The 12,588-nt window shown below is 52.1% G+C and overlaps 1 protein-coding gene across 5 annotated transcripts in view; it reads right to left on the bottom strand.

The window, feature by feature from the left end:
- Positions 1 to 12,358, bottom strand: part of CTIF (cap binding complex dependent translation initiation factor) — a 304,506-nt gene extending 292,148 nt beyond the window's left edge. For 2 of the 5 annotated variants that reach the window (XM_036822928.1, XM_036822932.1), the window contains exon 1: positions 5,463 to 5,580. In XM_036822928.1, the coding sequence (XP_036678823.1) occupies positions 5,463 to 5,537 (75 nt within the window). In that variant the 5' untranslated portion in view covers positions 5,538 to 5,580. Of the gene's footprint in view, positions 1 to 5,462; positions 5,581 to 12,181 lie in introns of those variants that run through there. The other 3 variants (XM_036822929.1, XM_036822930.1, XM_036822931.1) reach the window with 2 other exon arrangements.
- Between the last annotated feature and the right edge of the window lie 230 nt (positions 12,359 to 12,588).

Here is a 12,588-nt window from a genome sequence, read left to right as displayed (position 1 = left end):
TGACTGCTGTCTGTCACGGACCAGCCAGAACCTCGGCCCCTTAGGTATCTCCAGTCCTGCTGTCAGGGCCACCACCAACATAGGTTCCCTCTCTCTCCCTCCCTCTGGACAACTCTGTCTGCTTGGCTTCTCCACCTGGCCCCAGTGACCGGAATGCAGAGGGGCCACTGGGGGAAGGGGACATAGAATCTACCTGAGACCACACAGAAGACCTCCACGGGACACCTAGGGTCCTACACTCCCATATTACCTATAGGTTAAGAAATAATAATTACTAGAAAAGGCAGGATTATAGTGAAAGAAAGAAGAGTAGTTGCCAGAGCCCAGGGGGTAGGTTTGTTTTCCTTATACCTCAATTATATTATAAGAAATTATTTTATAAAAAAAATATATCTCAATAAAGTTGATACATCCCCAAATGAATAAGTAAAATCACAATGAAACTTGGTGAGGTAAACAATCATTGCTTACCTAACCATGATCCCCCTCTCCACCTTCTCGCAAGCAGTTCTCCCTCTTCCTATAGATGAGGCAGAAAACACCAAAACTTGCTTTATCAGCCTCCATGGTGAGGTATCAACCCATTTCTCTTCAATGGAACTTGATAGTAAATTCTAGCAGGGGGATTCTGGGCAAGGTTTTCATGCCTGATACATTAAGACACAAGGATGGTACAGCCTCTGTGGAAAATGGTATGGAGGTTTCACAAAAGAACTAAAAATAGAACCACCATGTGACCCGGCAGTTCCACTCCTGGCTATATACCTGAAAAAAACAAAAACACTAATTTGAAAGATACAGGCACCTCAATGTTCATAGCAATATTATTTACAATTGCCAAGATGTGGAAGCAACGTAAGTGTCCATCAACAGATGAATGGATAAAGAAGATGTGGCATACACACACACACACACAGACACAGACACACACACACACACACACACACACACACACACACACACACACACAATGGAATACTACTCAGCCATAAAAAAGAATGAAATTTTGCCACTTGCGGCAACATGGATGGACTTGGAAAGACAAATACTGTATGATATCACTTATATTGGAATCTAAAAAATACAGCAAACCAGTGAATATAACACAAAAGAAGCAGACTCACAGATATAGAGAACAAACTAGTAGTTACCAGTGGAGAGAGGGAAGTGGGGAAGGGCACTATAGGGACAGGGGATTAAAAGGTACAAACTATTATGTATAAAACAAATTAAAGGATATATTGTACAACGTGGGGAATATAGCCAATATTTTTAATAACTATAAATGGAATATAACCTTTAAAAATTGTAAATCACTATATTGTATACCTGTAACTTATATAATACTGTATATCCACTATACTTCAATCAGAAAAAAAAATTTTTTTAAGACACAAGGAGAAACCCACCTTCCTGCCTGCCTTCCAATACAGTTACGTGAGAATGTGATGTGTGGAGCAGTGGGAGCCATGCTGTGACCATGAGGGGTCAAGCCTGAGCCAGAGGCCAATGTGCTGTAAATGGTTGCCTGGAAGGTTAGAATGAGTCCTTAAAATTATCATTGACCCACTGAATTAATCAACTTTAGAACCCCTACATTCAGACTTCTGGCTAGATAAGTCTACACATCTTGTTTTTTAAGCCACTGTTAGTCCAGCGTTCTTTTACCTGTAGCCAATAACATCCTACAAACCAGGTGGTTTTCATCTCCCCAAGCTTCCATCTCCAACCCCAAAACTGAGATCATAGTGAGATATAAGATAGAACCCTGTGGCTGTAAACTGAGACCCATCAGAGTTCTTAGTCCACAGTCCTCACAGATAAAGCGTTCCTCTCTAGCCCCAGAAAAACAGGAAACAGATGCCAGTTTCTCTTGCAGCCAAGCCCCTCCCCTCCATTAGGCCTACGTGCATCCTGTAGTACAGAGGACTGATGACAGTGTCAGGTATGACCCACATGCATTCACCCTCCCTGGCTCATGTGGCCATAAGCCCCCATTTGCCCAGGACAGCCCCACTTTATATCTGTGTCCTGGCATGATTATGAATGGCACTCCCTGTCACTCTCAAAAGTGCCTCCATTTGGACAAAAAATTATAGTCATCCTACTTCTGGCTGCCTGAGCACACTTCTCTTTCTCTTTACCCAGTACTTCCCACGCCACACAAACGAGGCCATTCTGTCTTCCCCACCAAGATGAAGACAGGAAGTAGGGACCCTGCCAGGTTCGTCTGAATGCCTCCGACCCACAGCAGGCGTCTCATGCACGTCCGCTAAACCAAACCAAATGTTAACGGAGGTAACAGGCTTAAGGTAAAAGGTTTGAGGCAAACCAGTAGAATGTGAGCATGAAGAACAATTTTTGGAAGGAGAAGAGGAGAAACTGGGTACTTTCCCAGAATCCCTGACCTTCACCACTGGGCCCTGTCAGGATCGCACATCCGTGTATCCAGCTGGCTGATGCAACCTCGCGACAAAGGCAACTCGTGCTCCTCATAACACAACACGGCACCTGTTAAATATATGAACCCCACAGATGCCAGCCAACCTGTGAATGCAAAGGAGCGGAAAGTCTTTTGCTTCCTCAAAGAGCCCGGGGCACTGTAGACAGACACCAGTGGGACTTCTGGACCACACATGTAGTGGTCATCCAAAGCCACAACAGGTCTCAGGTTTCAAGTTTCCAGGGAAGATTCTTCCCCACCCCAAATCCAGGCCAAGACAGACAAGCTCCCCCTTGCATGCAAGCTCTGCCTTGCATGCTGGGAAAAACACTGTCATTGTCAACACCGTCCTGTTTGGTGACACATCAAGATGTGGATTGTCCAGCAGGCCACTTTCTTGATCTCATGATTCAAACTTGTAAGTATCTCAACAAATGACCCATGAATACGGCAAAGGTCTGTGGGTTCTCAGCTCGTGGTGAGATCATGACATTGCCTACCCCAGAGGAAGGCCCTATAAGGGAACAGCATGGGGAATGCCTGCCCCACCCACTCCCGGATGGAACCACACACATTCTTTCTGAATAACTTTAGGGCTCAATTGTCACAACTACAGTAAGGCATATCCACGGCTCTGCTGCCCTTTCTCTCTCCCTCACAGAAGTTACTTTTATTTAGTAACACATACCGACAACACCTAGCACTGCACCCAGTACCTAACAGACACTCAATAAACGTCAGCTCCCTGCATCAGATTCCTGAGTCACTCATTTACAAACTGAAATGTATTCTGGGTGCTGGAGGAAGGAACTTGCTTCTCTAGTCGGAATCTGAAAAGCACTGAGCCAAAGCTTCTCAGAACTTCTGCATCACAGCCAGCTCAGCAAACCTTACATCTCGTCTTCAAAATCTCCCTCTTTGCTAAGGAAGTTAGGATGGAAGTTGTCTGGATTCTCACAGAATCTTAGCTCGACAAATTAAGGCCCTTCCAGCAAAAGCGAGCAAGATGGTGAAAGGCCTCCAAAGCATCTCTCACCACAGCCCATGGCCGAAGGGGCGATGGGGGGAAATAGCCGGGCAGTGCCTGAGGCTCACAGGAGGCCTTCCAGCTGCAAAAGCCTTCTAATGAGGGAAGGCACTGCCTCGTAAAGCCACATACTCCCGGCCACGGGAAGCCTCTGAGAAAGTGCTGGTGGAGACAGCTGGCTGACCTCACCCCACACCCCAAACAACAAACTCCTTGAAATGCGAGGAACTCAAGCCTCTGGGCTTAGGGCAGATGATGTGGCGCACAGTCTGGTGGGACCAGGAGCAGCTGGAATCTGCACAGGCCACCCTGAGGAGGAACCTGGACAGAAGCCTTGTCTGTAAAGACCTGGCCTGAGTCAACAGCGGGGGAGAACGTCTCACCTTCCTGGACAGGCTCGTCTGCAGGCTTCTGCTGAGAGATGAAGCCCTCGGGCAGGTGCAGCCTTTCTCCACAGCCATGCACACGCCCTCAGCAGTGTATAAGTGTCATGAAGGCCCTTTTCAAAGGTTCCCGCCAAGGCCTCTTTCTCCTCCTCCTCACTCAGCACCCCCCATCCCCCCCGGGTCCTGCAGCATCTCTCCAAGGTGGAGACCCAAGTCAGTGAAGGGTGAAGAACCCCGGAATCTTCCCGGCACTCATGAGATCCTGGAGCCCACAGGCAGGAAGACCCTGGTCCCCGAAGGCTTTATGTGCTAATTCCCTGGAGACTTCTGGACTACACATGTAGTGGTCATCCAAGGCCACAACAGGCCTGAGGTTTCGAGTTTCTAGGGAAGATTCTTCCCCACCCCAAATCCAGGCCAAGACAGACAAGCTCCCCCTCTCCCGCTTCCATGCCACCGGGCGGACGTCTATTCCATCCTCTCTCCAAGCCTGCTCACCTTTGCAGGGGCCCGTTTCAGCCAGGGCCCTCCATGCCAACTCCCAGACTCACCTCGGACCCTGGAGGAGGCATTGTTAAGGGCTCAGCTGCCTTTGGTTCTGAGACCCCTCAACACGCCCACAGCCAAACCCACCCCCAGGCCTGGCCTAGCGTCAGTGCAAGCTTACTGTCCTCGCTCACTTTTGAGTTCCCTGGGGATTTCTCTTACATTCGAGAAGCTCAGCCCTTCTTTGAAAGGATGCTAGTTATATTTCATACAGCATTTCTAGGTGCTTGGTAGTTGGAAGGTTTTCGAGATTTTTACTCCACTATGGTACTAAAAATATTCCAAATCAGTGTTGGAATCCCCTCGTTGGACTTGTTCACGGGAACCTTCTCTGGCTGACCTCACCCCACACCCCAAACAACAAACTCTGGCCACATCCCTGCCGATCCAAATACGTAGGATGAACACCTGCTATGTAGGTCCGAGCATTCAAAAATGAAAAGATTGGCACTCTGCCCAAAACACAGCAGCCCTGTAAAAATGCGGCATGGCAGGAAGAGAAGTACCAGCAGGCCTCTTCCATTTAATGTGCAGCCCACTATCTGCCCAGGTTATTACAGATTTTTAGTGGTTTCATATGTCCACATCTTGTCTCCCAACTAGACTGCCTTCTCCTGGGCAGAGGTCCAGGTCTCCCCTGCCCTTTACTTACGCCCTGAGGGCCTGGGAAGGGCTCTGCCAACCAGGGATGTTAAAAATGACAAGGCCTCTCCTCTAACTCACTCTAAGGCTTCCAGCTGAAGCGCGCTCTTGGCTGTCGCTGGATTCTGCCAGCTGGGCCTCCAGCGTGACACAGCATCCCCGCCTGGCTTCCCTGACGACAGCGGCCCAGCGTGACAAAGGATTCTCTGACAATGGGAGGAAGAGGTCTTTTTATTGTCTACAGCAGTCCCCACGGCAGTCACGTTCAGCAGCAGACCATTCCCCGCTCCCAGAACTGGAGCTCCTGCCCACACCTCCTCCCCAGGCTTCTACCATGCACGCTGTATTGTCTGGAAGACAGCTCCACTGGACTATCCTACCAGCAATTCAAACTCACCACGGCTAACATTAAACTCACCACAGTCCTTCTCACCCCCACCAGAGCAGACCTGCTCCAGCCACCAGAAGGGCACTGCCCAGTAAAGGCCGCCATCCACTGAGTCCGCAAGGCCAGAAACCTGGGAGTCACTGGGACTCCTCCCTTATCCCCCAAAGCTAAGCAATCACGGCCGACTTTACTCCCCAAACGTTTTTAATACGTGGCCTTCCCTCCTCCGCATATGTCTCATCCCCTGGGACCTGAATACTGCACGGAGCTCGTTGTTGCCTCATCAGCCCAGCAGCTGCCTGGTTCCCGGTCATGCTCCCTTCTGGCCCACGGCCGAGCGCCTTGACTCTGCTTAAAGCCCTGTCCTCCATGCCGAAATGCGACGTCCTCAGCCAGGCTCACAAGCTCCTCAGAGAGGGGCTCTGTATGCCTCTCGGCCTTGTGCTTGACTTCCCTGCGGCAGCCCCTTCCTCCACCAGGCAGCCTCGGGCCTCCACGCCTCTGCGCCCACATTCCCTCCCCCTGAAGGTCCTTCTCCTGTCTCTTCTCCTGGCTAATTCCTTTTCATACATTCAGATTCAGCTCCTGCATCATCTCCCTTAGGAAGCCCTCTCTGATCTCTGAGGCTAGAACAGGTGGCCCTTGTCTGGAAGGCAACTTTCTCCACCACTGCGCTCACCACACATGCTGAATTTAACTGTTTAAGAGTCTGCCTCTCCCGCGAGACAGTGGGTTCTTTGAAGGCAGGAGGGCTGTGCCTGTTCGCGGTTGCAGCCCCAGGGCGGAGCACAGAGCTGGCCAGAGAAAGATCCCAGTCACTATGAGAAGCCCCGTCTGACTGCAGGGTCCACCCAACATCCTTGGTCAGCTCCACCCAGGACCAAGCACACACAATTTCCCCTTCACCTTTTTTGGGCCATGGTCCCAGCTGAAAACCTCTGCCAGGTCTGCCACAACCCCAGACCTACCCTCAAATTCACCTCTTTCATGAAATCATCCCAAACTGGCCCCAGTCCACATATCACTGTTATGATAACTGCCTCCCGTACTTTATCCACCCCACCCCCGGGTAAGTTAGCACTTAGGTCTGGCTCCATGGTTGGACATAAGCCAGCAGTGGATATCATGAAGAAGGAGCTCCAAAAAAAAAAAAAGAAAAAAAAGAAGAAGCTCCAAAAAGTTCGAGGTCCACCACTCATAAAAGTGTAATGATGATGTGCCGTGGTGGACCACATCAACTCAGGGCACCAGATTTGAAACCTGAAGACTTGGGGTCAGATCCCTGCTCTACTACTTACTTGTGACTGCGGCATGGCACTAACCACGGAGGCTCAGTTTCCCCATCTTCAAAATGGGAATAACAACAACAGCCTCAAAGGGCTATTATAAAAAGCAGATGAAATAATTTGTGTGAAATAGTTCATAAACTGCAAAGCCAAATCAGGTGTAAGGTATTATGCTAGTCTCCAGTGCCAACCAACCCCCTATCCAACTCCACTACCCCCCACCCCCAGTAGTTCTTCTCCTTACTTGAGTCAGGTAAGAATCAAATGAAATATGTGGATCCTCCTCCTAGAAAAATGCATGTACATAACAGCTTTGCAAACACTTTCAGGAGGTTCCTGAGGACACTTCCATCGAAAGGGAAAGCCACAGACCAAACTTAAGAGCATTGGAAGGCCCCAAGCATAGACCTCTCTCCCAAATATATGCTCTCATCCAGATTCCTGGGGGCCAAAGATGAAAGATAGGGCAATGAAGGCCAGGCTTGAAGGAAAGCAATCTCAAGACTAAAAGATGAATTCCTAGGCCTTTCCTGGAACCAAAGGGGAAAAAAAAAAAAAAGATGCAGAGTTTTCACTCTTTGGGAAGTAAGAACCCCACTTTTTTTCAGGAAGCATCACAGTACAGAGAAAGAAGATTAAGTAAGGCCTCAAATTTTAGAAGTTCATGTTCCACTCTGCCAAGGGCTCCCTGTGACTTTGGGCAAGTCATTTCACCTCTCTGGGCCTTGGGGTCTTCAGCTCATCAACAAGGCCCTTCCCAGCTCTGGGTGCCTAGATCTGAGGGTGTGTCTGTTCTCACTCTGTTCTGAACCACAGCTCTGGCCGAGGATTAATTCAGAAACAACAGGCAGCTGTCAATAGTCAGCATGGGGGTAATTCTGAGAGAAGACCACCATCACAGCAGTGCCCTAAGTTAAACTGCACGCAGGAGGAGGCAGGAGGGCACAAGAGCAAAGCCTGAATGTTAGCAGCTGAGCTCAGGTGACCAACGAGTCAGCAGTGAGGCCCAGAGGTAGAGGATCCCCCTCAAAGAGAACACCAAAAGGGGCTGTTACATTATTGGGTAAGCTATGCAGAAATGCCATCAGGTTTGGAGAATTGCCCAAAACTGCAATTTGCCCGTCTGTTTTGTACCTCCTGTTCTTTCTCTGGGCTCAGGATTCTCTCCCCATCCTAACCACCACCTCCTGCTTCCTCCTTCATCATGTGAACTGCAAACAACAGAACCTTAAAACAAGGGCAGTGAATGCAGGGGACACGGGTTCGAGCCCTGGTCCGGGAAGATCCCACATGCCGCGGAGCAACTGAGCCCATGCGCCACAACTACTGAAACCCGCGCACCTAGAGCCCGTGCTCCGCAACAAGAGAAGCCACCTCAACAAGAAGCCCGCGCACTGCAACAAAGAGTAGCCCCCACTCGCCACAACTAGAGAAAGCCCGCACGCAGCAACGAAGACCCAACACAGCCAAAAATAAATAAATAAATGAAATTTATTAAAAAAAAAAAAAAAAAACAAGGGCAGTGGACCCCAAAACTGAGATGAAATTGGAAAACAGTGTCAAGGACCCGGGAAGTGAGTTGGAGAATGAATAGATTAAAAAGTAGACTCATATTAGAACATATCCATAGACCTGTGAGACAGAAACTACTAAACTCAGGCAAGGCCTGACTGAGACCTTGACCAAAGCCACTGAAGACAGCCTATCACAGCCCATCACTGTCCAGCAGAGCTGGGGCAGGAGCACAGAGAACAACTTGTCAGTTCCTCATTGCTCAGCAGACTAACCTGTTGGTTGGCTTCAGGGTCATCTTCCACGAGCTGCCTAACTTCTACAGAAGGACAGACCTCCAGGGCTCACCTGGGAGGTTCCAAACAGTTTGAAGTTCAGAGGAACAAGGCTCTTCTTCCTCTGTTGCTTCCTTCTGCATTTGCTGTAGCACAGGGACTGGCATTATGAGTCCCTTGCAACCAACATATGTGAAATTGACTAAGTCCCAGGGCGAGTGCTTTAAAATATTTATGATTTGTTCCCTCCTGCAGGCTCTGAATCATCCATTTTTTGCACTGCAAATTAGCTGTTTCTGCTATCCTATCTTTGTGTGCCCCAAACACAGCAGAGTATCTAGCCTGCTAGATGTCGGAAGGTGCTCAACAAACATTTGCTGGACTTAAAATCTTACATTTATCTCCACAGCTAGAAAATGTTTTTGCCAAGCAGGGCCACTATGTTAAATTTTCTTTGTATGCACTTCAACATACACAAACATGTTGGTGTTCAATACATATTTGTGAATGAATTGCTGATTATCTGACCAAACCTAATAACCCTCCAGGTTGCGTCTGAGAACCTTCATGTGTGCAAACTCTGAAAAATACATACAGTTATGTAGGAGCTCTTTGTTCTTTTCAAGGCTTCCCCATCCCTGGAGATGGAGGGGGCAGGTTCCTGGGTGGTTTCTCAGGAGCTATACTTTAAACCCATGGTTTTGGAACCAGTAAGTAAAGAATAAACCTTAGATTCAATAAAGACCCCACGAACACACCCATATGAACACAGGCATGTGTTGCAGAAACATATATCCATATGTACTTATTACATGCAGGTATACATACTGCATGTATCAAAGCTGACGATCATTCACCAACAGTAAATTATCAGATGAGTGATAACAGCAATGCAGACTTCTGTTTTTTAATACTTATTCTCATTAGGACTGGTAGCAAACCAAGTGTTTTTTGACAAAGAATAAATACCATAATTTACTCCTTTTCTTGGGTTCAGTATTTCCTGAGGTGCCAAGACCTACACTTTAAAAAAAAAAAAAAAGGTGGTCACTATTTAAATTAAAAGCCATAGTCTGAGAAGTGAAATCACAGAAAGGCCTCAGGCAAGTCACGTCAGTTTTTGAGCCTCAATGTGCTATTCTGTAAAATGGGGTTAATATCCCCCTACCTCATGGGACCGTCTTAATAAATGCGATGATGGGGTGGGGGACTGCCCAGTAAAGTCATACAAACATATTGTTATTCTAGCAATTTGTTAATCACTGATGACACTGTATCCCAGAATGCGTTATAAAATTACTGCTCCGAGCGCACATTATCCAGGACAGACACTTGACACAGCAGATGAGTTGATCTGTGTGTAAATCGAATCCTGTTTCAAATACTCTAAGGGAGTGTATCCTGTGAGGGACTGGACATCTTCTAACGTCTGCTCGGTGCGTTCTGTTCCACTATGATTGGGTTTTCTCGCACGCCAGGCAATTTTCTCGCGCGGTCCCAGCATGCTCGTAGCCGGGATCCCTGAGGTTTACGGCCCAGACCCGGAGCTGGACGGGAGGAAACAGGCCGGACAGCCTGCGGCCCCTCCCCGCCCTCTGGGCGGCTCCTTCCTCTCTCCTCCAGCTCGGGCGGGCAGCGGCGCTCGTGCTGTGTCACTTTCGCCATCGGGAGCCTCCAGCCGCCGCGCAGCCCGCAGCTCCAGCGGCTTCCTCCCTTTGCGCGCGGGCCCCTAGCCTGGGAGATAATCCCCGGCCGCAGAGACCCAGCGCCGAGAGGACAGAGCCGGCAAAGACATGCGGCCGGCTGGGCACCCGGCAGCGGCGCAGGAGGCAGCGCGGGGCTGGGCCCGGGGCCGGTCAGGCCGGACAGTCTTTGGCCCCCACTATCTCCAGGTCGAAAAATTGGGAGGGGGTGCGCAGAGCGCGCTAATTCTCTCCAGGATCTGCGAAGGCAGCGGCAGGCGCGGGCACGGGCACCCACAGAGCGCCCCCGGCCAAGGGTCAACCGAGGGGCGTGGGGGGGGGGCAACGCGCGAGCGTCCGCGGCTCCTCCAGGCCCAGCCAGACCAGCCCCCGGCGCCACCGAGTAGGTGGACAGTCTGCCGGGTCAGAGGGGCGTCGGGGACGCGAAGGGCGGGTTACGCAACCCCAGGGTCTCCCCGGGCCCCCAGCCGCACAACCCCCCTCTCCAAGTAACCCTGGCGCGAGCGCGGACACACACACCACTACGAGCCCTGGCGGGACCGATACCCCAGGCGATCTGGGCCCAAGCGCGTCCCCACGACGCCGCGGTCTGCGGTCCCCGCCCCCCCCCACACACACACGCCAGAGCGGTGTGTACACACACGAACAGCTGGGCGCGGGAGGCGACGCCTCACCCCCCGGGTGGGGATGCACACCGCGCCGCCAGCCACCCCTCCCCTTTACACGCCGCAACCCCCTCTCTGTTCACACCTGCCCCCAAACCCCAACCCTGAAAACTCCACGAAACCAAACAGCCAACGCCGCCCACAGGAGGGGCTCAGACTCCCGACTGTCATTTAACGTCAATGGAGAGACGTACCCAACTCAGATGCGCGGTCCCCGGGACGCCTCCCTCAGATGCACCCAGGCTCCAGCACTCGGCCCTCAGGGGCAGCACAGCTCCGCCGCAGACAAGACACCGCCCCCCCTGCCCGCCGCCCACCCCCACTCCCCCCCACCACGGCCGGCGTCCGGGACAGTCACCTGCTCGCTGAAGGACCCGAGCCGGAACCCGGGTCACCAGCCACTGTGAGCTGGCTTTTCAGAGCCTGTCAACTTAACCCTGGCTCCGCCGGACGGATCCGTTCCCCAGGCCCAATTACACCGCGGCGACAGGAATGAATAATAATAATTTTTTTTAAAGCCAACAGAATCACCGCCGTGGGGAATGTCCAAAGCCGCGACCTCAGTGGATCTACCGATTCGGGTTCCTCCTCTGCTCCCATCCCCCGCGCCCCCCGCGGCCCGCGGGCTCACCGTGGACGGAGGGAGGGTGCAGCCTGTCTAGACGACAGACATCCCCGCGCCCGCGGGGACGGGCGCGCACACACACACGCGGCCGCCACAGACACAATCAGTCACCAGAGGAGGGAGGGGCGGCGTGGAGATACTCTCTCGGGGTCCCTCCGGGAGCCGCCACCCTACCTCAGCGGAGCACGGTCCGAACAGCTGCAAGTTTGGCCGGTACTAAACCAACTGCTTGATGCAGCAAATGCGGGCTTCAAAACAAAAGAGAGGAATCAAGCTCGCTCTCTTCCTCCCCCCGGGTCGGAATCTGGCACATGACAGCGGCTACACCGCGCGGCTCCAACGCGAGCCGGGCTCCAGCCGTGCGCCCCCCAAGAACCCCCCTCCTCACTGGAGCTCCAGAGCTACGGCTCCCCTACCGGCGGGGAACCCGGCAGGGAAGGGGCAAACCTCGGGAGGGGGCGAGATCGTGGAGTGCGGTCCTCGACAGAAGCGGGGAAGGTGGATGGGCGCCGACTCCTGGCTGCCCCAGGCGCAGGGAGGGGGGAAGGGGGCTAATTGTTTGGGTCGGTTTTCCCGGATTTATCTATAAGCACGCACACGTCACGCAGCCCTCCTCGCGGGTCCCCGAATCGATCGGCAATCAGAGATGACTAAAAGAGGGGGGCGGACGGGGGGATGCTCACCTCGGGGTTCCTCTGGCCGCCGCTCCGAGCCCTAGTCGGGGGGTGGGGGAAGGGGGCAGGGAAGGAGAAGGGAGGGAGGAGGCTCGGGAGAGCCGACTCCAGCCTCGAGTTCCGCGCGTCCCGGCTGCGGAGGGGCTCCGGCGCCCCAGCGCACAAACCCAGCCGACAGGGGAGGGAGGGAGGGGAGGGAAAGAGGGAGGGAGGGGCGGGTGGGGGAGAGGGAGTAGAGGAACGAAAAAAAAAAAAAAAAATGATCCCCGCTCTGACACAGGGAAAGAGAATGTAGGAGAGTGACGTCCAGGCCCCGCCCTCCCCTCCGGCCACGTGCAACGACTTGAAAGGAAAGAGGGCGGCGGGAGGCCTGATGGGTAATGTAGTTCGCCTTTCTTTACCGGGATGGCGGGCCC

The sequence above is a fragment of the Balaenoptera musculus genome, chromosome 14 (assembly GCF_009873245.2).
Source record: "Balaenoptera musculus isolate JJ_BM4_2016_0621 chromosome 14, mBalMus1.pri.v3, whole genome shotgun sequence".
Lineage (NCBI taxonomy): Eukaryota > Metazoa > Chordata > Mammalia > Artiodactyla > Balaenopteridae > Balaenoptera > Balaenoptera musculus.
The sequence above is the reverse complement of the archived record's forward strand: the minus strand, read 5'-3'. Positions and strand labels throughout refer to the sequence as shown.